We start from the raw sequence: 26,111 nt of genomic DNA on the forward strand, positions 1-26,111 counted from the left end.
CCATTATCAACCCCTTTAGTCAGGTTCCCAATCCATCTTTTCCAATTTGAGCCTTATGCCCTCATAGTTTCCTTTTAATTAGAATTCTGACCGTGGTATCTGATTCAACTGCTTCACTCTCCAACTTGATGAGGATTTCTATCATATCACGGTCTCCATTCCCAAAGAACCCCAGCATAACAAGATTGTTAATGAATCTATTCTCATTGTATAGTACTCGATCTGGAAAAGCCTGTTCTCTGGTTAGTTCCTCAAAGTATTGGTCCATCAAACCATCACGTACAGGAAATCTTCCCAAATAGTACAATTGCGAGTTTATTTACCTGGTCTATATGTACAGTAAAGTAATTCATGATTACAGTTGTACCCCTATTACACGTATCTCTAATATCTTGTTTAATGCCTTCCATTACTGATACTTATAACAACATTTCTGTCTGTGGTGTACCAACTCATGAAATGGGCAGGACCTTGCAAGTACATTTAAATGAAGGGAACTGAAAATGTCAGAGGAACAAATTTTTAATCACCTAATTATACAAATTCCTTTCAACCAGCCTATATCAGCCTTCAGCAGCCTGCGTGTGATGGACTGTGAACTGTTTCCAGGGTGGCGGGCCCGAGGATGCCAACTCTTCCAGAGAGGTTAGACATTTCTGGAATTGGCACCAGTCACCCTGGTGGCCAAAGGAAGCATTCCAGCAGTATCTCAGTTCGGCCAGGAGTAGCCGCCGGTCATCTGGGTCCAATGTTCACAGCCTGTGATGGCCGTGAATGGTCATCATGGTACCACATGACATTATGTCAGCCAATTACAGTCTACACCAAGAACCTATTCTCCTTCACCCTACCTATGGAAAGGCCTGACTCAGATGGCAGAGGTCACTTGTGAATGGCGTGTAGATCATGTAGTCAACACTCCAGTCAGTTGTGGCGATGCTTATTTGGTCTCCAGCTTGAAGAAAAGGTGCTGATTCTCAGTCGTGGTTAGGCTTGCCTGAGATTGGACAGGAACTGGTAGTTAATTAGAGTTACTAATTAGTTGTTGATCTGGGCAGGCGTGGTGAGCTGTGGATTCCCCCATGAACCCCATTTTTGAGATTCTGGCGCAGATTTTGATGGAGGCAAGTTCATCATTCCCTCTCACTCGATGTCACACTGAATCATTCAGTTTAACTAATTTGTGCTAATTATATCCCCTCTCCACCTTATCTCAGTTTTAACATCTCCACATATTCTTCTGTCCCCTTCACTTTAGTTTCAGCTGCAACCACAACTTATACACAGCAAGATTCCACCAACAGGTATAAAATAACTAACCAGATAATTTGTTTTTGATCTGGTTGGTTACAGTTTCAGTGTTAATCACGTAATCAGCATGAGATGCCTATGAAACACTAATGTCATTATGACCTTCTGGTATTTCGAAATTCAGTTTGATGGTAATCACTGGTGTGTTCGTTATAGCGTTGACCCTGCCAATATCTGTTCTGTTTCAATGTTCTTAGATTTTTTTTTCCCAATGTAATTTTTCACAGCCCAGTGCAAAGATTATTTTGACAAACGCTGCTTCAGGGATAAAGATTCGATATTTCTTGTGAGGCTTTGTTTTTGATTTCTTTCATCAACCTGTTTGGACTTGTTATGACACATCTCCAGGGCCATCACGTTCTGGGGTATGACTTGAAACTGGACTTTCTGGTCTATCAGATAATTTATTGGCTTCTTTATGTTTCTAAGCAACAATTTATTGCAACAAAATACTTGCCTGTGTTTAAACAATGTGTTGTTAATTTGGGAATCTTTAAACTGCTTGCAAAGTAATTTTTGGCCTACCCAAATCCATTTACTAAGTTTTAATTACATTATTAGTGATTTTAATTGGATCAGTAACTCGTTGTTTGGTTTTGGATGGAACACAATTCATTGCGTGAAAGACAATGCATAAATCAATCTGGGAGTGGTTGCATTAGCTACAATTGATGTTTTTAAGCTCTACTGACCAAGGCAAAAGAAACTGAATTTAGACAGAGTTAACACGATCCTCAACAACCAGTTGAGGATCAGTATTTATTTGCTCTGCCACCATTAGGCAGAAATTGTTTGATTATTGAAAATGAATATGTAGCCTTTCAGGAGGAATAGATTACTGAGGTGCCTGTGAATTTAGAGCTTAGAAGGTATTTTGGATGGAATGCGCAATACGACCACGCTTTTCTGCTGGTTACATTGTTTTTACAACATGGAAAGTAATGAGGAATGATCAATCATGACCTTCTGGTATTTCTAAATTCAGTTTGATGGTAATCATTTCTTCAGTACCAGCTATCTTTTGAGCCAACCGTGGTGGTCAAAAGCTCTTAAAAGTGATAGCTACGTCATTGATGATGTAAAAAAAAAGCTGAGGCAAGGAAGCAAAAAAAGAGTCTGGGCTGTGGTAGCCTAAAATTGTGTCAAACAACCACACAACTGCTTTGAGAGTCTACAGTTAACACCAAGAAAATCAGAATGTGATTAACCTTATTTCCTCTTGTCTCCAATTGTATTGAAGAAGGCAGAATTGCAAGGATCAGAGCTGGGTGGCAGCATTCAGTTCTGCCCAGCAGTAAGGGCAGGGGCTTATTGCAAAGAATTTGAAGAGTCATGCAGGACAGCTTGAGGGTCACTAAACAGCAAGTCCAATATTAAAGGCAGTAAGTAGAAGAAGCAGACAGCTGAGACTTTGTGTTTGGAATTGTTAGTGCTGATGAGGAAATTCTAGGAGTTAGGAGTTAATGTGCTGCTAAATGTTGGCATAATGACTTAGAAAATGTCCTGGAAGTTATGAGCGCTCGGGCGAAGTTGTGTGCCACTAATAGTTGAGCGCAGCTGAGAGTGGAGATTGAAAGAGTTACAAACAATATTTGCTTGATGCAACTGAGCAATATTACAGCTTAGAGAAAACTTTCTGGGTTGGATAGAGCTTGGCAAAACTAACTTTTGATGAAAGGCAGGATTTGTATCTGCAAATAAATATTGCTGTGAACCTTTTGGAGTTCAGATGTACAGAAACCAAGGGAAGAGATGTGATCAACCAGTGAATGAATAGCGAAATAGTTCCAAGTTAGGATTGTGAAGGGGAACTTGCAGGTGGTGGTGTTCCCATGTATCTGCTGCTCCTGTCTTTTTAGGTGACAGAGGTTTTGGGTTTGGAAGGTGCTGTCGAAAGAGATTTGGTGAGTTACTGCAATGCATTTTGTAGTAGGTACATATTGCGTTACGCTGCATTGGTGATGAAGGAAGTGAATGCTGAAGGTAGTGGATAAGAAGCAGACTGCTTTGTCTTGAATGGTAATAAGCTTCTTGAGAGTTGTTCAAACAGCACGTATCCAGGTAATGTAAATTGCAAATTGTATGACTGGAAGATTTGAGTTATAAGGAGAGGCTGGATAGGCTGGGACTTTTTTCCCTGGAGCGTAGGTTACTGAGGGGTGACCTTATAGAGTTTATAAAGGGTCGTAGAAAAGTTGAATTTTGCAGGTGTTTTTCCTAAGGGAGTCCAAAACTAGAGAGCATAGGTTTAAGATGAAGGGGAAAAGACTTAAAAGGGATCTGAGGGGCAACTTTTTCACACAGAGGGTAGTGCACATATGGAATGAACTGCCAGAGGAAGTGGTATAGGTGGGTACAATTACAACATTTAAAAGACATTTTGACAGCAACATGGATGGGAAAGATTTGGAGGGATTTATACCAAATTCAGGCAAATGGGACTAGTTTGGTTTAGGACTAACATGGCCTGTTTCCATGCTGTATGACCTTATTACTTATGTCTCTATTACTCTATTTTCTTAGTGAGTCCTTTGGATCTCACACAATGTCTATTTTAAAAAAAATAAATTACTGGTCCCTGGGCAGAATGTCGCATAGTTGTTGGTCTGGTCCTCGATCATAGCAAGTTAACTGGAAGTAAACGTGAGAAGTTTATCTGAAGAACAAACATTGTTGCATGATATTTAAAACAGTATTTTAATGTGTTTTTATTTTCTGAGGAGCTTTCATAAGTTTAACAAATCATTCTGGAAGTTAATCCTTCAGCAAGACTGTATTTCTGTCTCAGCGACATGGTGTGTAAGTAGAGGATTAAAATGAAACAAGGAATACTAAGCAAGTATCCTGTCTAATAGCACAGCAGACAGCTAAACGAGAATGATATTGAGCCTTGAATCTTGGATTGACAATTAAAACATTGCATTTTGCCTTTCATCTTGAACGATACCTATATCCAATGTGCAGGTTTTTAAAATGTTGAAGGCTAGTCCTAAACATTCATGTGTACTTTAAGGATTGAAAATCAACACCACAATTAATGTGAAAAAATCAGTTCAGCAGCCGTATAGCATAGAAAACTACAAAAAAGTTATTTTAGTACATGCAAAGTATCTAGAGAAGTATAAAGGCAGGCAAAGGGCAATTTGAATATAAATTTGATAAATGAAGAAAAGAGTAATCATTTTGAAAATAATAACAGAGTTATAATGTGATAGAATTTTTGTAAAATGTTCTATCTTTATTGCCACGATAATGGATCATAAGTCCTGGATCACCTATAGACAGGTTGAAGCAGGGTTGTTATGGTCATGGTCATTATTAGACTTATAACTCCAGACATTTATTGTGCTATGGCAGATTTCGAACTAGAATACCCAGAATATTATCTGCGACTGGGTTTATTAGTCCAGCAACAATATCATCATGTCATGTTGCCCCACCACTAGTGTGATGGACTGTGACCATCAAGTCTTCCCCAGGCCCTCCAGTGGTTTTCTTTGATAGAAAACCTATCAATATACAACTGGTCTGAACTTCCCTGCAATCTCAAAAGGTTTTGATATTGCCTTATTGTAGCTAAACCTACCCATCATGTTGACATGGCAAGTAGAGTCACATTGAAAATTTCGATGATCAGCCAATTTTCTCCAGCAGCTTTAATAGACTGCATTTGCTCACACAATTAAATTGATGAAGTCAATATATACCGGCCTCCCTTGCACATAACGTTTGTCTTATAGTGACTGAGAAGAACATGCCAGTCTTAAATCTTCCAGCTCTGAAGTTACACTGTGATTTTGGTGGATGCATTCAGTTAGGATCTGCAGCCTGATAAAAGTAACATGGATAAATGATATTTTCATGATGTTCAGCAAAGAGATACCTCAAGAGGTGTTACAATCAATGTGGTCACCCTTGTTCTTGTATAGGTCAGAATCATTGCATCATTTATAACTTGGGGCAGTGTGTAACACACCCCTTCCTGCAAGAGGCAGAAATTTCCTCTTTTTGATGCAATGAAATGACATAGCATCAGTCAGTTTTAGTTATAGCACCTTTAGTTTTTTTCATTATTGACAAGCTGCAAGTTCTCTGTCAAACTGTTGCACGTGATTCTGATAATTCAGCTTGCCATTTGATCTTTGTTTTAATTTACTTTTTTCCTGGTGTGAGGCATCCTGTCCACATGTTCAATAGTGAGTCCAAAATCCAGCATCCTCTGGAGCAGATGGACTATGGTGGGTTAGCTCTGATGACTCAGCGGCTGTAAAACGTGAGCTGGCTGACCATGGGTATACTGGTCCCTTCAACAATGGGAGACGGCTTGTACCATCCATTCAATAAAGTTGGGACACAATACTTGTAACTCCTGTCCTCTTTGTTAATGCCCTGCACTGAAATCAGAGCATTCTCCAAGATAGAAGTCTGGACGTAATTTACAGGGACCCAGAGCTTTCCAAATGCAGTCCTGCTCTCAATCTCTCCAGCTGTGTCCAAAGGAATGTACCACACTATATTTGGTATTGGCTTAGTTGCAGGAGGTGTTGGGAAGTTTACCTATTTAGACATCAGTCTGCCTTTGGCCTCCACTCCAGCATCTTTTGTCAGTTTTAGTCTCCGAGCCTTCAACTCTCCTGAGGTATCTCCAAGACAGTGGAGCCAATCTCCTTTGCTGGGAGTTTGGTTCATGAGTGCCACAGCTTGTCTAAATGCTTATGGGCCTGCTCTTGTGGCTGGGATTTTGTCAGTAGTGTGCTGTTCCTGATTTCATAATTGGAGCTGTGAAACAATTCTTCTTTCTCTCTTTCTGCTATTTCCAGTGCGATTATAACAAAAAGTTTAAGTGTCAACAGTGTGTCAAAGTGCCTGCCTTGAATCTTGCTAGTGCCTTACTTATAAGGCTCTGGTGATGCAAGGGGTAGTGTCCCTACGCAAAGAGAATCCCATCCAAACCCAGACCCCACCCTATTCCCATATCTACCTAAAGCCTGCACATCACTAGACACCGCAGACAATTTAGCATGGCCACATAACTCGCACATCTTTGGGCTGTGGGAGGAAGCCAAGCAACTGGCAGAAACCCATGCAGACATGGGGAGAATGTGTAAATTCCACACAGTCGCCAAAGGTGAGCATCAAACCTGGGTCTGTGGGACTGTGAGGCAGCACTGTTAACCACTGAGCCACCATGCCACTCTCTTCCTTCTGAAGTTTCAGGAGGAATTTACAAATTTACAAATCTGTATATTTTAGAAGTTAGCAGTTCTGTTTCTTTCTCAGTAACTGGTAATGAGGGTGTCCATTTGCAGAACGATGAACTATCACTTTTTTATAACGATACTATTTGAAATTGAGGGAGGTGTTTGTAGTTTAGTTATATCAAGAGACTTGCAATTTTATTATTCTTTTGTACTGTCATTGGCGGTTTATGTAGGAGTTGTATTAGAATGAGAACAGGTGTCAAAACAGTGAGAACGGTATAATTATGCACTTTGTGAAGAAGGAGTAGTGTAAAAAGACTTGTTGGTTTTGTAACTGGAAAACTGCTTCTCTTGCAGCAAAAGCTAAAAGAGGAAAAAGAAGCTAAACGGGCTCAGTTGGATGATAAACATGATTATATTTTGGACGTTGTGGCCACATGCCTTGGCCTGGAGAAAACTGAGGTGGAAGATGCCATTCTGGAAGGTTCCCAGGTAAACCTTTTTTTGACTTCTAAAAACAAAATCTAACAAGAGGAATAATGATCAAGACCGCCGTCTCACAGGTTCAGTATGGTTTCAGAAGTTTGACACTGTCTCGCTGCAGCCAGTGTTTCAAAGTGTTTTATTCAACACCAATGCAACAAACAAACCCAAATAGTATATCACACATCTCGGATAAGATAATACCATGCACTTTGTTCAGAACGAGAGAGAAAAGATCCAACAGTCAGATGTCTGACCAATATTGACCACATTCCTATTCGCTAGCAACTCTCTAGAAAAGAGGAATTCAATTTTTTAGGCTATTTTTAGTGTGTCACTCACTAAAGGGAGAAAATGAGAAGCAATCAGGAGAGGTCAGGTGCAAATGGGAGCTGACAGTGGCCTTCAGTGCAACACTTGCATTGGCAGGTAAGACATGAGGAGCAGTTGGTTAGGATGTAAGCTAGTCAGGATATACTCCATTGAACTAAGCTTGTAAAGTAGGTACAGAGTCATCAAAGTTCTGACCCATAATAACACTGATAGAAATTATGCTTCAGCCAAAATACCTCCACTGAAGTATATTTTGGTTATATAGAGAGTTGCAGTAACCCAAAAATAGCTGTCTAAAAAACTGATATTGTTGAAAAGGCAAATATATTTTTCTGTGTGGGCGCTGCTCAACAGTTACAATGTTTAGATAATTTACTCTGTCTGGTTCTATTCTGCCACATACATCTCAATTACCAACTTTCAGGAACTGAGTATGGGGATTAATGATGTGACTTGTTGTTATAACACTATAATTTGGACTTTTTCTTCCATGACTTGAATTTTCTGTTCTGGAATTAAAGCACAGCTGTGGTCATCTCAGATGTGTCACTTCCATCAGATGAGTTTACGGGAGTAATCCAGAGTTCAGAATACATGGGGGTGGCAGGTGAAATCACCTGTGCAAGTGGCAAGTTACTCAGGAAAAGTGGTCGCTGCCATGATTCAATCAAAATAATGGAATAGAATGGAGAAACTTTGAAAGGAGCTGCCACTCCAGTAACAGGCTTCTTCTCCCCAGCATTTTGGTGCTGATAGGCTCACTCACTAGTGCGGGAGGGAAGCTGCCTGTGATTGTGGAAACATTGAAATGATGAACAGAACTGGGAAGGTGGAATGGGTCAAAAGTTAGCAGTCATTATTAAGCCGACAGGCTGAGGCTGAAAGTGAGTTAGCCTAAAGGACATGGACATAATGGGGCAGCAAGAGTCTCTCGGGCAGGACAAAAAGTAGGTGACTAGATAAGAGGGAGTGGTGAAGAAAAACAACTAACTACGAAAGGAGATGGAGGGAAACTACCGTGGGAAGGCTATCAACAAAGAAATACATAACTAATTGGGATCTGAGAAAACTTGAATTCGTAGATAATGAATTCTATGTAATTCAATGTACGGTTCTGCTCTCCCCATTATTGGAAGGATGTCATTAAGCTGGAGAGGATTCAGAAGAGATTTACCAGGATGTTGCCGGCAATCGAGAGTTTCAGGTTTTAAGGAGAGGCTGGATAGGCAAGGATTTTATTCACTGGATTGTAGGAAGTTGAAGAGTGACCTTTTTGAGGTTTATAAAATTGAGGGGTGTAGATAAGGTGAAGATAGATAAGGAGGTGGCTTTTCACCAGGATGGGTGATTTCAATACAAGGGGGCTTATTTTTAAGAGGAGTGGAGAACGGTTTAAAAAAGACATGGGAGCAGTGTTTTTACACAGATTGTGTTTCATGTGTGGAATGAACTTCATCTGTGGAAGTGATGGATGTAGGTACAGTTACAATGTTTAAAAGACTTTTAGATAAGTACATGAATAAGAAATGTTTGGAGGGATATGGACCAAGCACAGGCAGATGGACTAATTTAGTTTGGGATTATGGTCAGCATGGACTAGTTGAACCGAAAGGTCTGTTTCTGTGCTATATGACTCAATGACTCTATGTACTTTTATGAAATTTGTGTCAGTTATTGAAAACAAAATTTTTGTCGCTAACTTATAGCTTTTGTGTTGTGCTTAATTTAAATGCAATGCTGTCTGGGAAATTTAAGATTATCTTATATTTTGTGGCTTTAAGTTCATGGCAGTTTGATATTTATTAAGGATATTGATGATTTCTGCTTCTGAAAATCAAAATCACCTATTTGTGCCAATGGAAATATAGAAATTAATATTGGTACCTGACCACATCTCGCTTAATGAAGTAGGTAATGAGAATGGAAAAGTAGTCCCTGAAACTTAGAAAGCAGCCCTCAAGGAATGTTAAGATGAGGTTTTGGTGGGGAAGAAAATGTATATATTTTGACCCTGGAGTGATCAACAGCTTGTCAACGTATTTTGATTGCAAGCTTATTGAAAGGCAAGTTAAACACTGGATAACATGTGGGTGACATATCGTTCTTGCTGACACCTTCTGGTTTTGAATGTTCTAGGATCATATTTTTCTTTAATTTATTCATGGGATGTGGGTGTTTCTAGCTAGACCAGCATTTGTTGTCCAATGCTGATTACCAGCAGTCAGTTAAGAGTTAACTATGTCTGGAGTCACATGTAGCTCAGACCAGGTAAGGATGACAGATTTCCTTCTCCAAAGGACAGTGATGAACTGCGTGGGTTTGCTTTGCAACAATAAATTATTTCAAGTTTTTTCTTGATTGAATTCGAATTTCAGCATCTGCCAGGGTGGCCCCAGAACATTATCCATTAGAAATAAAATGTACTGTGTAGTGCAACCTGAAAGTTTTCTCAGTCAGTGTGGTATGTTGGATAGAGGTTGCACTGGCTGGACAATAACGAAGGGAACATTAAAAGAAACACGTCCATGTGGCTGCAGATGTCTTGATGGCTGTGAGAGGCATCAAGTTCAGTTCCTCCTCAGAGGAGATCTCCTGCTTTTCCACCTCATTCTTGCACAAGACACCCCCAATCACCTCCGTGCTGCTTTTGTCAAGTCGTGGAATTACTTCCTGAACAGCACCTGCACCGCACAAACCGCAGTGGTTCAAAAGGCACCTCACCAGCACCTTTACAAGGACAAGAGGGTTGGGCAATAAATGCTGGTCTAGTCAGTGGCATTTACATTCTGTGAATAAATATAAAACAAAAAAAACCCTCTGTCTGGGGTACGCTACATTACACTAGCTGACTGAGCCTACAAATCTGGATCCCATATAAAGGAGCTCTATGGTGTGCTCTACAGTGGCCCCATGTGGAGGCATATGCAGCATCTGCCTCTCCCCTTTGTTCATGTGTGGTTTCCTGATGGGTAGCATGTGCCAGACTTTGAGGAAATAGCCCTCATCACTGACTGACCATCCCTTTATACATGGAGTGAGGGGCCCATTGAAAGATTTGGCACCTTTTGAGTTTTCTTGAACGTAGGTGCCATGACAGCTGTTTGGTTAATATGTCATTATGCTTGCCAAATTTACATTATGACAAACAATAATAAACTTGATCACAGAGTGGATACCTTTCACAGCATTCAACCTGACTACTGAAAGCACCAGTTTTGCAATATACCATTGTTCATAAACTGCAGTCGCAGTCTTCCAAACACATAGTGAGAAAGCAACTGCTTGCAAATGGGCTGTCACCACCTGCTGACGATATAGCCTAACCATCTCAGGGACTGGAATGTCCCATCTTTTTGTACCTGTTGTTCAGCTTTACTTGTAAAAACTTATTTTTGTCAATCTTGTATCAACAATAAGATGAAAGAATACCATAATACTTATAGTTGGGACTAGGGGAAAGTGTTGAAAGAGTTCAGTGATGAACTAATCAAAGTTGTTATGACCCCGACCACTTTTATTTCTTGCTGTAGCCTCACCGTGATGAAAATGTATGATTTAAGAGGTTATCCAAAATCCAGGAAAATTCAACCTCCAGCATGGTCTTTGCCCTGATTTTGAATGCCAGACATATATTCTATCATTTCTGCTCTAAATTCCATTGTAGATTTCATGCCTGGATTTTCATGCACTCCATGCAGGAGTCAGGACCTGATTCTGTGGTTCCCACATCATTCCTAGTGTTCCTCATTTGCACCAGTGTGGGCTGATTTACTAGATTACATTACTGTGTGGAAACAGGCCCTTCGGCCCAACAAGTCCACACCGACCCACCAAAGCGCAACCCACCCATACCCCTACATCTACCCCTTACCTAACACTACGGGCAATTGAGCATGGCCAATTCACCTGACCTGCACATCTTTGAACTGTGGGAGGAAACCGGAGCACCCGGAGGAAACCCACACAGACACAGGGAGAACGTGCAAACTCCACACAGTCAGTCGCCTGAGGCGGGAATTGAACCCAGGTCTCTGGCGCTGTGAGGCAGCAGTGCTAACCACTGTGACACCGATTTGGGTTGTGAGTATGCACCATTCACTTCTGATCCGACTGACTCCATTGCATGGATAGGCACATCCTGGTCCTCTGCAATTTTCATTGTTGTGTACAGGCCCCTTAACAGTAATGAAATTCTAGAGCAGGGTATCAAAGAAGAAATAATCGGAGCTTGCTAAAAGGATACAGCGATTATCATAGATTTTAATCTACACCTACATATAGGTGGAAAAACAACTGGGAAAAGATAGTATCAGTGAGGAATTCATTGAATGTTTTGGGATAGTTTCTTAGACCAGCATCCTGTGGCACCAACCAGAGCTCAAGCTATATTAGAATTGACTTTGTTCAACAAGATAGAATTAATGACTGAGCTCATAGTGAAAGCAATCCTGGATAGCAGTGATCTTAATATGATTGAATTTTACATATAGTTTAAAGGAGAAAATTGTGTGTCCAAGACCACTACTTTTGAGTTTAAAAAGTGCAGTTATGAGCGCATGAAAGCAGAGCTATGAAAAGTGAATTAATCGACAATGGAGATTAGGGATAGGTCAGTAGAATTGCAGTGGCAAACATTTGAAGAGATATTCCTGAAAGTGAAAAATAGATACATTCCATAAAATATAAAAAATTCTAAGGGTCAGGCCCACTAGCTGTGGTTAACTAAAAAGTCAAAGACAGGTAGAAGGCCAGAAAATTAGGTAGAATATAAGAAAAGTTGGAAAGAATTCCAAAAGATTAAGAAGCAGGTAAAATTAGAGTATGAGAGAATATTACCCAAAATATAAGACCAAATGGGAAAATTGTTTTCAGATATTTAAAGAAGGAAAGAGTTAACCAAGTAAGTGTTGATAGAGGAAAGCAGTTGGCAGGTGAATTGAATGCAAATTTTATATTGATCTTCATTAAACAGTTTGTAGGTAACATACCAGAAATAGCTATAAATCAGGAATTGAAAGAAGTGGAGATCGCAAGACAATGACAATCACAGAGATAGTTATGAGTAAATTCCCTCACTGGCTGAGGTTACCCTGATGGACTCTTCTTATCGACCTTTACCCCCTACCTAAGAAATGGAGACCCTCAAGTTAGACCATCACCAGTCATTTCTGTATAATGTGAGAACAGCCTTATGATGTGGTAAGACTTTGGCGAATTTATCTTTACCTTTACTGAGTAAAATATTGAAACTGCAAAATGACAAGTGTCCGAGTCCTGATAGATTTCATCTGAGGGTCTTATAGGAAGTAGCCAGTGTGATTGTTGGTGTGTTGGTTTTAATATTCCTAAACATTACATTCAGGGAAAGTTACTTTAAGTTGGAAAATGGCTAATGAAACTCTTTTATTCAAGAAGGGAGGGAGGCAGAGAATAGGAAACTACAGAACAATTAGCTTAACAACTGACATCAGAAAAATGTTAGAAGCTATTATTAAAGATATCATAAAGCAGCATTTGGATAAGTTCAAGGTAATCGGGCAGACCCAACTTGGTTTTGTCAAAGGGAAATAAGTTATGTATGATTTAAACAGGTAATCCAAAATCTGAGAAAATTGAAATTCCAGCATAGTCCCAGGCTATTAGATTTTGGATATCGGATGTGAATTCTATCATTTTCACTTCAGCTTCCATTGTAGATTTGCATGTCTGGATTTTCATGCACTCCATGCAGGAGTGAAAGTGGCCATCAGGACAACTTGGTGTCCTACCTTTTGAAGAAGTAACCTGTGCACTGGATAAAGGGGAACCAGTTGATGTATGGTACTTAGGTTTCCAATGGGATTTGATAAAGTGCTATATCAAAGTTATTGTTGAAAATAAAGGCTTGTGATGTTGATCAGTGCAAGCTTGGAGGGGCCGAGGGGCCGAAGGGCCTGTTCCTGTGCTGCAAATGTTTTCTTGTTCTTTGAGGGTAACACATTGGCATTGTAGAAGTTGGTTGAAGAGCAGGAAGCAGAAACTGGGAATAAATAGGTCTTTTTCAAGCAGGCAGGTCTCAAGTAGTGTGCCACATGAGTCAGTGCTGGGGCTTGAACTCCTTACAATTTATATAAATGATATGAAGGAAGGAACCAAAGATATGGTAGCTGAATTTCCTGATGGCTCGAAGGTAGGTAGGAAAATGAATTGTGAAGTAGACATAATAAGTCTTGAAAATGATATAGATAGATTAAGGGAGTGGGCAAAGATCTGACAAAGAGTATAATGTGGGAAAGTATGGAAATGTCCACTTTAGCAGAAAGACTTTAAAAAAACATGCAGTTAATGCTGAGTGTTTGCTGAGTTCTGAGATGCAGAGAAATCTGTATGTCCTAGTGCAGTAATTGTGAAAGATAGCATGCAGGTATAGAAATTAATCAGAAAACAAATAGTTTTATTGCGAGTGAAATTGAATGCAAGAATGGAGAGGTTATGCTTCAGATTTATAGGGCACAGGTGAGGCTACATCTGGATTACTATGTACAATACTCGTCACTATACTTGCAGAAGGATGATAACACCTTAGAAATAGTTCAGAGAACATTTACAAGACCAAACTTGGATTACTTTCTGCAGAAAGGCAGGCCTATATCTTATGGAGTTTAGAAGGGCCAGTGGTGCTTTAATTGCAACTTTACAAGGTCCTGATTGGACCTGACTGGGTGGATGAGGAAAGAATGTTTCTGCTATGTCAATCAGAACTGGAGGACATGATGCATTTGAGACACAGTTGAGGAAGCATTTTTCTCTGAGAGGGTTGTGAGTTTTTGGAATACCCTTGAAAGGCAATGATGCAGAATTTTAAAATGTTTTTAAGGCAGAGGCAGGTAGATTCCTGAATGCCAAGGGGATAAAAGATTATTGGGAGTATGCAGAAATGTACAGTTGAGGTTAAAATCGATCAGCTATGATCTTATTGAGTGGCAGAACAGGCTTGAAAGGCTGAGTGGCCTACTCTCGTTCCCCACTTGTAAGTTTATGGTGTCAGGCTAGCTTTTCAAAGAGACATGGTTCACGGCATCTTCTCAATTTTATGAACCATGGTCTGCATGAGGAAACCTCCTGACATGTAAGTGCAAGATGTCTTGCGAATCCCCCCATGCCTAGCAATGCTCTCACATGATCCCATGGAACCTCATGCTCATGGCATCTCAGCTCTTCACTCATCGTTATCACCCCTAATACCCTTCAGGTTAAGCTATGCTGCACTCCAAATACCCCACTTCCTCCTAAGGTCTTTCACCCCTCATGCCAAGTTATGACCCTTCACCCATCCTTTAGCCCTTCATGCCCCCATGTCATTACTATAGTACTTCTATGTTCATTCATAGAATATGCACTATATAGAACCACCAAGCCCGATAGTGAAAATAGAATGTGTGAAAGAAAGCTTTCTGAGATTAGCTCTCATTCATTGAGATGTTTTCAATTTCCTAAGAAACCCCCTTTTACTGTAGCCCTTTGAAAGTTACAATCATCCAAATCATTTAAACTATCAACAGCTAAAACTGCAAACATGTTCAACTTGTGTAAATAAACATTGTGAAATCAATGCATAAATTATAGACCTGTCAATCAACATTGTTTTTCTGTGGGCTCAGCTCTGTTAACAGTCTAATGGATATCTGAGCTGTTTGCAAAGAATGTATTATGAGCTTGTGACTCAAAAGTTAAATTAATTTCATTTTTTGTGTCAGTTAAATGTGCTTGTAATAGACTGAATTACAGTGCTGATGCTGCCTACTGCTGAGGACAGTAGATAAACAAACATGGGGTGCTTTCTACAAAATATGGATGATCTGTTCTGCCAAGGTATTATCTACAGTGCACATTACAAATGTGTCAGCTTTAGCTCAGTAGGTGGCACTTTTACCTTTACATCAGGCAGAGAGGGATCAAAGTCAATTTGCAAAAATTTGGGAGTATAATTTTGGTTGGAATTCAGTGCTATTTTGAAAGTGTTATGCATTGTTGGAGGTGATGTCTTTTGGATGAGCTGTCATCAGTGGCCCCACCTCAAGTAAAAAAAACTCACATAAAAGCTGGGAGTTTTACCCAGTCTCCTGACAAATATTTAACCTTCACTCAATATCACTAAAAGATTATCTAGTGATTTGTTTCATTGCTGTTTATAGAATGATCCCCTGTTTGGATTGATTGCCATATTTTCCACAATGCTTTTCAAAATACTTCATTTGGTTGCAAGCACTTCAGAACTTTTGAGGCTGTGAGAAGCTATGCATATTGCAGTTCTTTCTTTCTTACTTGACAAATGTGAAGAGGAATTGCACAATTTGCTGTGGTCAAAATCACTAATAGAATAAATGCTGTTTTCAATTTCCTTAAAGTGCTTTTGGTTTTTGAAATTAATGTGATTTCCATTTACTAAAATTGCATTTGAGAATATCGAGTTTAGAAAATGTTCTTCCACGTTAATTTACAAGTTACAATTTTTTGCCTCTTTGGCTTCTTTTAATGTTACAGATTGAACGAGTAGATTCATTTTTTGCTGCAGGAGGACTTCCTCATCTCTTGTTTTATTATCAAGAAATAGAGCCAACTGAAACAGGTAACAAAAACAAGTAAAAGATTAAGTGAATTAATCCTATCCCTGATTATTTTAGCCGAGTGATTTAGAGTTAGAAAGCATTTCTACATACTCTTTCTTTTGTATCACTGATAACAAGATGCATTACCATAAAAAGCTATCTAAGTGACAATGTTGTTCAGCTGTTGCCTAGCATTGAGTTTTTGGAATGTATTGTTGTGTTCAATAAGACATTTTTGACATTGTACAGCTTTCAGATAGCTGAATACAGTTAGAGTACTTATTCAATTCACTGAAAGTGTCTAACATAATGGTTCAAATGAATTCTGCATTGTTATCATCTCAATGTGTGATCTCTTTGCTGAGATACAGTTCCAACTGCATTGGTTGACCCTTGACATTGCGTCTTTAGTGGTTGTTATTTATGACAGTGACATCAGCAGGATATTTGATCATTGGAGGCATCTGTATATTTGAACCCAATTCTGTACTTTCTCATAATTCATCTCTGTGTGAACACTGGTGGGTGGAAACAGCAATATAGGTGTTCAGGACCAGGCCAGACTGGTCAAAATGTTTCAAGAAGGTAGCCCAGACTTTATCTTTTCTAGTTATTTTGAGCAGGTGTAAAGTGGATATTCCAGGATGCAGCTGGTGAAAACCCTTCGGTTTTAAACAAAACAGAATTTATTTGCAGAGTACCGAATGAAACACAAAAGAGAACAGAATACAGAAAAACTTAACTTATCCAAAAACCCAACAGACTATCCCAACTTAATGATACTGTTCCAGATTCCTGCAACAATTCCCAAAAAGACCCCTTGGTTAAAAAAAGGGTAAAATCAAACACATGGTCTTACTGGAGAGAGAAAGATGGCAGAGATTCAGCATGGAACATATTTTTTCCATGTAGCTGCTTCTTTGACCAGCAGCTTCCAACAGCTAGACTGCTTGCTATAAACAAACTAAACCACACCAGAGAAAAGCTGAGCTGAGAGAACTGGCCACTCCCCTTTCATTGTACAAGTGTTGTTTAAAAACTTAAAAGTTTCTTCAAGTAGGTAAACCCAGACATTTTGGAATCTATGTGTTAACAATCCCTCTGAAAAAAATCCAAGGACAACCTAACTTTGTTAAAGGAGCAGCATCATCACAGAGGTCAGTTTTCCTCTTCCAAAGCCAGAAATGATGAGGCCACCCACCATTTCCCTGTTGAAAAGAGCTAACTGGAAGTAAACAAGGGATCTTTATCTGAATGATTCAGTTGCTGCTGAGATAAACTTGTTAAGGTACCGTGAGCTTTTACTTGTTCAGAAAACATGATTGTAGTTGACTTTTTAGAACAACTGAGAAGTATTGTTTTCACACAGGCATCAAACATTATTAAACTTTACAACTCCCTGTTGTCCTGCTTAGTATTATACTACCCCTCTCTCTGAAGATCCTGCGGGTCAGCTATATGCATCATTTATGTAGTGCTGTGCTTATTGCGTTGGGTAGCAACCAGTATGTTAGCAGTTCACATTTCATTTGGTAAATTGTCAAATTAAATTAGCACCAGAAAACGTAACCTTGATGGTTGCTGGATTATTGTTGTCAAAAGGACACTGACAGCTGTGCTGGTGCACGATCTGGGTTTTGAATAAATAGTTAGATTTTTAAGTTGTTAAAACTATCCTTCTGTTAGAGATAATGGAAGGATATCTGCTGTTACATTGGATAAAATTGTATTCAAATCATTTTCACCCTAACATCTGGTCCTTACCACCGATAATTACCTGGCAAGTTACCACGAAATCCTGCTCATGATATTTCACCAGATTTGACAGAATCCAAAAACTTATCACATTTTAAAACTTACTTCATGGAAAATCCTGCCCATGCAGGATAATATAATTGATATTCAGTGCAATGTGAATGATATTTACCTTTGTTGATACCACAAAATTGTTGATTATAAATTGATCGCCTGTTCCATTTATATGCTGCTCAATTTTCATTTAAGTTCAATTCCAAAATGGTTTCACTATTTTCCTGCAAATAAATTATTTGAATCAAATAGGTTTTATACATTTCTGACTGTTGTGAACTTGAAATTTAACATGTAGTATGTTAAATGTAGTATGAACACAACTGGCAGAGCAAGTTATTAACAGTATGAAAATGTTTTTGAAGAGATCAGTTTACAATTTCAGTTTTAACTGGTGTTCAGGCTTCTGTCATCTGGTGACTAAATTTTAAATAAGTTTATGGTATTGGAGTGCTTCCTCATTGGGAGGAATCACAAAAGAGCCACACAATTGAAACATATGGTGCTACCTTCATTTCTTCTTCTGAATGAACTTCAACATGGAGGAGCACTGATTCATCAGCTGAGAGAGGGTGATCGGTGGTAATGAGCAGGAAATATCCTTGCTGAGAGGGGCAAATTACTGCAGATGCTGGAATCTGAGCTGAAAACAAAAAAAAAAGTCTTGATCACAGCGGCTCAGGCAGCATCCATGGCAAGAAAGCAAGCGACCTTTTCAAGTCAAAATGATTCTTTGTCATAGCACCACTGCTGACTTAACTAGCTAAGTCCTGAAGGTCATTTATTCTAGAATGGATCCATGGTGATGAAAGCAAAATTGCCATTGACCTCACCGTTACCAGCCAATCCATCACTGATGTATCTGGCCATGACTGTTTTGGTAAAAGATTGGTCTTCACACAGAGGACAGTCTCCATTATGTTGTGAGCCAATACCATCCTGCTAAATGGGATAGATGTGGAATAGATCTAACAACACAAAACTGACATTTATAAGGTGTTGTGGACCATCAGTTGTAGCAGGATTGTGTTTAGCCACAATTAATAACCTAACGGCTTAATTTCTCTTGTTCTGGCATAGCATTAAGATCAGAGATCAACCTTAGTTTTGTAAAGAATGCTGGAGATCATTCTGTGAGGAACCTAAGGCATGCTTAAAAATGAGGTGCCAACCCGGTGAAGCTACACCAAAGGACTTACCTACACGTGAAACAGTGAAAGCTGCATGTAATCGAGCAAAGTAATCACACATTAAACTGATCAAATCAAAGGTCTGCATTCTTGCCAGTTATGTTTGTAAATGGTAATGGACAATTAAACAACTAACGAGCGAAAGATGTTCCACAATATCCTGATCCCCAATGATTGGGGAGCGCAGCATGTCTTAGTATAAGTTGAGAGTGTGGTGCTGGAAAAGCACAGCATGTCAGGCAGCATGCAAGGAGCAGGAGAAACAATGTTTCGGGCGTAAGCCCTTCATCAGAAGGAGCTGATTCCTGATGAAGGGCTTATGCCCGAAATTTTGATTCCTGCTCCTCGGTTGCTGCCTGACTTGCTGTGCTTTTCCAGTGCCACACTCTTGACTCTGACCTCCAGCATCTACACACCTCACTTTTTCTATGTCTTAGTGTAAGTCAAAGCTGCGATATTTCTAACTATTTTCAGCCAGAAATGCTGAGTAAGTGATCCATAGCAGCTACCTCATAAGAATCCTTGCATCAGAGATAACAGTTTTCAGGCAATTTGAATAGAATGATAGACTTCCAACTGCTTCTCCAGCAATGTAAATTATATAGTTAATTTCATACACTTTTCCTGGCATGAAGAAAAGGCTGAGTCAGTAGATGTAAAAGCTATGGGCCCTGACAATATCCTGATTATAGTGTTGAATACTGGTACTTCAGAACTAGCTATATTTGTCATGAAAAGCTGTTCCATTGCAACTATAACAGTAGGGCCCACCCAACAATGTCAAAAGTTGCCCAGATATGCCCTGCCCACAAAAAAAAGACAAATCCCACCTGGACAGTGATTGTTTTGTTCGTTTATTCTCAAGACCTGAGCAACATTTAAGCTTGGGCTGACAAGTGACAAGTAACATCATTCCTCCTAAGCGCCATGTGAAGACTCATCTCCAACACAGAGAATCTGACCAACTTTCTTTGACCACTGCAGATTCCAAACAACACCCCCCCCACCATAATCATCATTTGAGGAGGTTATCATTGACTGGACCAGTCATTTAGGTACTGGGGTTACAAAAGGATGGAATATTGCAGTGAGTGACTCACCTCCTGACTTACCGCAAAACCTGCCTACAACTGACAAGGCAAAGACAGGTTTGATGGAATACTCTCCATTTGCCTGGACGAATGCAACTCCAAAGAAGACATTTTCAGAACAAAGCAGCTATTTGATTTTCACCTTATTGACTATGTTAAACATTCATTCTCTCCACTATGAGCACATTGTGGCTGCAGTATATACCATTTTCAAGATCCCTGCAGCAACTTGCTCAGACTCTCCTTACCTCTAATCTCTACCATGTGGAAAGACAAGGGCAGCCGATTCATAAATACACTACCATCTGCAAGGTCCTCTCCAAGCCGCACATCATCGTGACTTGGAATTATATATCCACACCTTCACTGTGCTGGTGTAGTGGTAATATCACTAGGCTAGTAATTTAGAACCCAAGCTAATGTTCCAGGGACATGAGTTCAAATCCCTCCTTAATACTGATGTTTAAACACAATGAAAAAATCTAGAATACAAATGTAGCCTAATGACAATATGTAACCACTATTAATTATTATAGGGGGAAAATCTAGTTCATTAATTTCCTTTAGGGAAGGAAATCTGCCTCAGTATATGGCTCCAGACCAATAGCAATGTAGTTGACTCTTAACTGCCCTCTGTGTAAGCAGGGATGGGCTGGTAAAAAGGATTTTAATCCCTGAAGCAAACCTGCTCTGTGGGCTTACCATTGTCGACAGAGATCCTGATGGGAAGCCAAGCTAAAAGAAACCTGCCAAGCTATCACCTGTTCAAGTTCTCAGAGGTACAGAATAAACTTTTCAAAAACCAGACTATGGTGTATAACTGACAAGCAGTTGTGGAATTACTTGATGTGCCTAAAGTTCCCAATTCTCTAGTTTACCACTAATTTTCGCCACTTTGTACGTCTTAGCTTTTGTTTGGATACTCCTTGACTGCCTTTGTTAATTCTAGTGGTTCATCTTTCTCATCAAGTTGCTGTTCCTAAACCTGAATTTGAAATTCTGCTATGATACGATATCAACCTCCTCAGGGGATACTTAACTGCAAGAATATTGTTAAAGCTACCTTAGCACACATTGCTAGATTTAAAATAGTCTGTTCCTGGGCAAGTTCAGTAACATACTGCTCTTAGAAGTATTCCCTGACGCACTCTAGATATTTCATAGTATCATAGAATCCCTACTGTGTGGAAACAGGCCATTTGGCCCAACAGGTCCACATCGACCCTCCGAAGAGTAACCCACCCAGACCCATTCCCCTACCCTATTACTCTACATTTAACACTGACTAATGCACCTAACCAACACATCCCAGAGCATTATGAGAAATTTAGCATGGCCAATTCACTTGACTTACACATCTTTGGATTCTGGGAGGAAACCGGAGCACCTGGAGGAAACCTACGCAGACACGGGGAGAATGTGCAAACTCCACACAAACAGTCACCTGAGGCTGGAATCGAATCTGGGTCCCTGGCGCTGTGAGGCAGCAGTGCTAACCACTGAGCCACCGTGCCGCCACCCATTTACCTGTCTTGTCACCTGTGTTCATTTGGTAGGTCCAGTCAATAAACAGATTACAAGAAAATGTGTTTTGTAGCAGTAATGTGTGTATTTTCATACCAGATGGATTGCAGCGGTTCAAGCAGGCAGCATGTCTCCACCTTTTCACAAGTAATTACGGATGGGCAACAATGCTGGCCTTCCCAGTGATGTCACATCCCATGAATGAATTAAACAAAATGAGAGATTGCAGGTACTTTGCTGTCAGGTGTGAGGTTAATGTGAGAAATTTTACAATAAAAAGTTTAGAAATAATAAGAAGAAAATAGTAAGTTTCTGGGTGGATGGAATTTCATGCTTTTCCTCACCCTAAACAAATTCTTATCATATTCATTTCTATTTTGATGAGTGGCTTGCTATAATTCTTTTGGATTGGTTAGCCTGCTCTCTGCTCATTATAAATTTAAGGAGTGTATGCTCTACCTAATGCATCAACAGGTTTTTGGGATGAAGAATAAGACCCTGATTTGTGCGTTACAAACAAACTCACAACTGAAACAGGAAAGTTTGTAGCAATTACCAAATGGTTTGTTACTGGGATGGGAAGGTCAGCCTGTTACTGCTTAGTCATGAAAATAGGCCCTTGGTATCATTGTTGTTGATGGAGGAATGTCATGTGCTTAAAGACACTGGTCTGTGACTTTCTAAGGAATTGTAGTGAATTTTACATTTAGTGTCTTGATCTCATTTTATTTACGTCTCAGAATCTGCATCTCACAGATGGCAGGAATGAGAATGTTTATGTTTTCTAATGGTCAAAAAATATAATTGTGAATTAGGTGATCAGCAGAAACCTTTTCATTTACTTTGAAAGTTCAGCATTTTGCCTTGCCAAAATATGTGAAGTCATGGGAAATCACTGCATCTATGAGGTACTGGTTGGTATCCTTGTTAGCCTAAAGAGAAAAGCCAATAAACAAAATAACTTGGAAATGAATGTACTTGAGGTCAATTTTGAAGTGTTCAAAGCAAGTTGGATCAATATGTGCCATTTGCACGTTTACTGCTGTGTCCTTTTGGGACGAAGGGTACTTTTCAGGCATTTGCCAGCTGATGGAGGTTGTGATTGCTGGGATAGGTTTCCCACTGCAAAATGTTGTGATCAAAGCTCGAGAAGACATTCTGTAATATTCCCAATTGCCTTCTTTGTAAGACGAGTAGAAGTTAATTCAGGCATTTTGCGATCTATGTGAGTGAGGCTAAAACTGAGGTCCATATCCCAAATGGACTTTATTTGCACTGGTCAGGAAATTCTCAGATTGGAAATGAGGACGTTTTTAGTCTGGGACACTCTCTCTTTAGTAAGGGGCCCATATTTGAGGCTACTGTCCAGAAATATCACAAACAGCAAGAAGTGATTGATGTCAGTAAATACTTTTGATAAATTTATTGTCAACTTCTTTTCCAGGGCCCATAGGCCTTCTTGGAGCAGGAACAAATCCGAATACTGGGCGAGGCAAGAAACCAAAAATATTTGTGACCGAGGGGAAAGATGTGGCACTCACTGGTGTTTGTATAATTTTTCTGCGATCTAGTACCTCCAAAGCAATCACTATTGATAATGTACACAAGGTAAGAAATTGAACAGGTTTCAGAAACTACAAATTAGAATACTTGGGGAATATATTAATCCTTTGATGATAATTCTGTCCCATTCCACTGCTGCTTCCTGCCTTACTAACCGTTGTTAAGGCAGACACATTGATCATAAACTTGGTCAGAGATGTTTTTAAATCTATTACTTGGAAGCACTAAAGAAGAGCCCGTGGAAGATGGTTCATGTAATTTTTATTGCTTCTAGTGTGGCGAGATTCCTGACATGTGCAGTGCCTCCTTGTTATCAGTGAACAATGATTTGTATATCAGCTTAGCAAATTGTGGGTATCAACTTATGCCCTTCAAAGTGGAATTAGAGCATGGTGAAAGGGCAAGTGTATTACTCCATTGGAAACGGGTACGCTGTGTGATAGTAGTCTGGCTAAAGCAAGCCTTCTGATGCACATGCTCGGCATTCTGGCAATACTTTTGCTGCTTGAAAGCCTCATTTGGTACATATTCATTTCATAACATTATACTACATGATAGTAATGTATCCTTGAGGAAGTCATAAGAATTAATTTTAAAGTAATTGCATTGAGAATGCACAGAAGTGCAAACAATATGGTCCAAAGTAAGCTGAATAGTTTCATTAGGACCCCATGGGATCATGGTCTTGACTTGGAAAAAAATGGTTTACATCAAAATTTTCTGTCTGGATGTCAACAGGTCAGTTCCCTCTTTCCTGACTTTCCCAATTCCTGTTACCTTTCTCTTTTCTTCTCTTAAAAGATGGCGAATTATGCTTTGATATGGTTCTAGGTTTTAGATCAGTTTTTCAACTGCACAGCCATGACTGTATTTTTCACATGTGAAAGTAAAATTGTAAATCTTGGTTCAATGGGAGCAGTCTCCTCTCTAAATCAGAAGATTGTGGGTTCAAACTCTGCTGCAGGGATCTGAGCACCTATTGTATTGAAATTCCATCTGTTGTCTCCCATTGGATGAGGAAAATCCTGTGACATTATTTGAAAAACAGAGGATGTTACACTGGAATCTTAGCTAATATTTATCCCTCAAACCATACCGCTCAAGCTGATTTTCTGGTTGGCACCACATTACATGATGTATTTATCTACTGAATAATTAAAGAGTGTATTTAAAAACTGTAACTTCGACACCATTAATGGACATTTCAGATATCATGTGCAATTTGAGAATGATTTTTAATTCTACAGGCACATACAATAATGCGATTCCAGAAATAATGCAAGTAAAGATTATCCCGTTCATATGTTTGTTTATTACTAAACAATTTGTGCATAATACAAATGATCCTGAGCACACCACTCGTAAATACAAGATTCAAGTATCATTAGTACTTTTGGCTGGTTGTTATATGTTTGTCAGGTGGAGAGAAGTGTATAAATATAGCTTGAAGATTGACCGTTCTCCAGGGAGGAAGAGAAAGAGAGATAAGCAATGTTATGTATTTCACAAGTTTGGTGGGCTATCCTTTTAAGGGTCTGATTACCTGATGTCCAACATCGGCCACAGGTCAGTTTAATCTTGCTGTCTGCAGAGTGGACACCTTATATAATAAAGCTTTGCTGATTGATAAACGCTTTGACTCCTATCCTTCTTGAAGTGTAACACAAGAAGATAATTGGCCATGAGTATAAAATTTGTTGAAAAGAAGCAAAATCATGGATCTCACTCCTGATCTCCGAGGCATGTAGTTGAAAAGAAGAAATGAAATCAAAAGCGTCATCACTGCACCGAATCAGGTACAGCTCTTGAGGGGAAAACAAATTCACCCAGGGAAGCGTTGAACAGTGCGCCAATTGGACTTGATGCTCCACATGAACCTGAGCACCTCACGCTTTCTTCTTCCATCTGTCCACCTTCTTCGCAGTTCCCCTCCCACACAACAGCACAACTCACATCAGTGAGCCTTTTACCTACATCCAAATAAACCCTGATGACTCAGCAGGAGGTCATTCAGCCCATTGTATTGGCTGCATTGTCCCTTCCTCAAAAAAAGCTCAGATCGTCAGAACAAAAGAGATGGCCCTGGTAGAAGAAGCTTGCCGCATGTGCCATGGTGAGGGAGCATTGAATAACGACGATCCTACATGGAGGGAAATGTGTGTTAGGGTTATAGGTTTGGAAAGGATCAGGCAACCTCAGGAATAGTTTGTTTTATATGGAAAGAAACAAGGTGCCAAAACTTTCATGGTAGGTCCTTCCCATTGTCAAAGTAAAGGTGGGAAAAGTTGGTACAATAGGACTGTATGATGACAATATAGCGAGCTGCAACTCCTACACAGCATTTCTGAGATTTTTCTCAATCTATTAAAATTGCAGCAGACTGTGTCATCCCTGGGTCCTTGAGTATTATGAGGAGTCTGGTACAGCAAGAGAAGCTGGATTCCAAAAGTTGTGAAGAAATAACAGGAATCCTACTGAACCATTTTTCACCAAAACCGTGGTGATTGCTGAAAGATTCAGATTCTATAATGCAACCAGAATAATAGTGAGCAAAACCAGAAATAGCTGGAAAAACTCAGTAGGTCTGGTAGTGTTTGTGGAGAGAAAGCAGAGTTAATGTTTTGGGACCAGTGATCCTTCTTCAGAACCCTTCGAAAATGGTGGCTGAGAGAGTTCACAAAATGATGGCTGAGAGACAAGCACCGATGCAGACTCAAAAGTGCCATTTGTGTGAAAAAGCAGGGTCACACAACAGCAAATTGCAGTATGAAGAAGCTGTATGCAAACACTGCAACGAAATAACTCCACAAAGGCCAGAATCCTGTCACCAATCACCCTCTATTTAAATGTGTATGACACTGGTCCAGCTAGCACAGAGTGAACAGAGCCCCTGACACACATGTTCATAACTATCAGCCAGGACGTCCTGATTGGGCTGTTAACCTGGTCCAATCAGTGAACTCGTATTCTATGAGATCCAACTGGCTGACCTTGTTTCATTTACTACAAAGGGCACAG

General features: G+C 39.7%; 1 protein-coding gene across 2 annotated transcripts in view; it reads left to right on the top strand.

Annotated features, from left to right (window-relative positions):
* dnah5 (dynein, axonemal, heavy chain 5) overlaps positions 1-26,111 on the top strand; it is a 352,727-nt gene that overhangs the window by 67,271 nt on the left and 259,345 nt on the right. For both annotated transcript variants that reach the window (XM_072575131.1, XM_072575132.1), the window contains exons 2-4: positions 6,870-7,004; positions 15,852-15,936; positions 22,975-23,138. In XM_072575131.1, the coding sequence (XP_072431232.1) occupies positions 6,870-7,004; positions 15,852-15,936; positions 22,975-23,138 (384 nt within the window). The remainder of the gene's footprint in view (positions 1-6,869; positions 7,005-15,851; positions 15,937-22,974; positions 23,139-26,111) is intronic.

This window comes from Chiloscyllium punctatum, chromosome 8 (assembly GCF_047496795.1).
Source record: "Chiloscyllium punctatum isolate Juve2018m chromosome 8, sChiPun1.3, whole genome shotgun sequence".
NCBI lineage: Eukaryota > Metazoa > Chordata > Chondrichthyes > Orectolobiformes > Hemiscylliidae > Chiloscyllium > Chiloscyllium punctatum.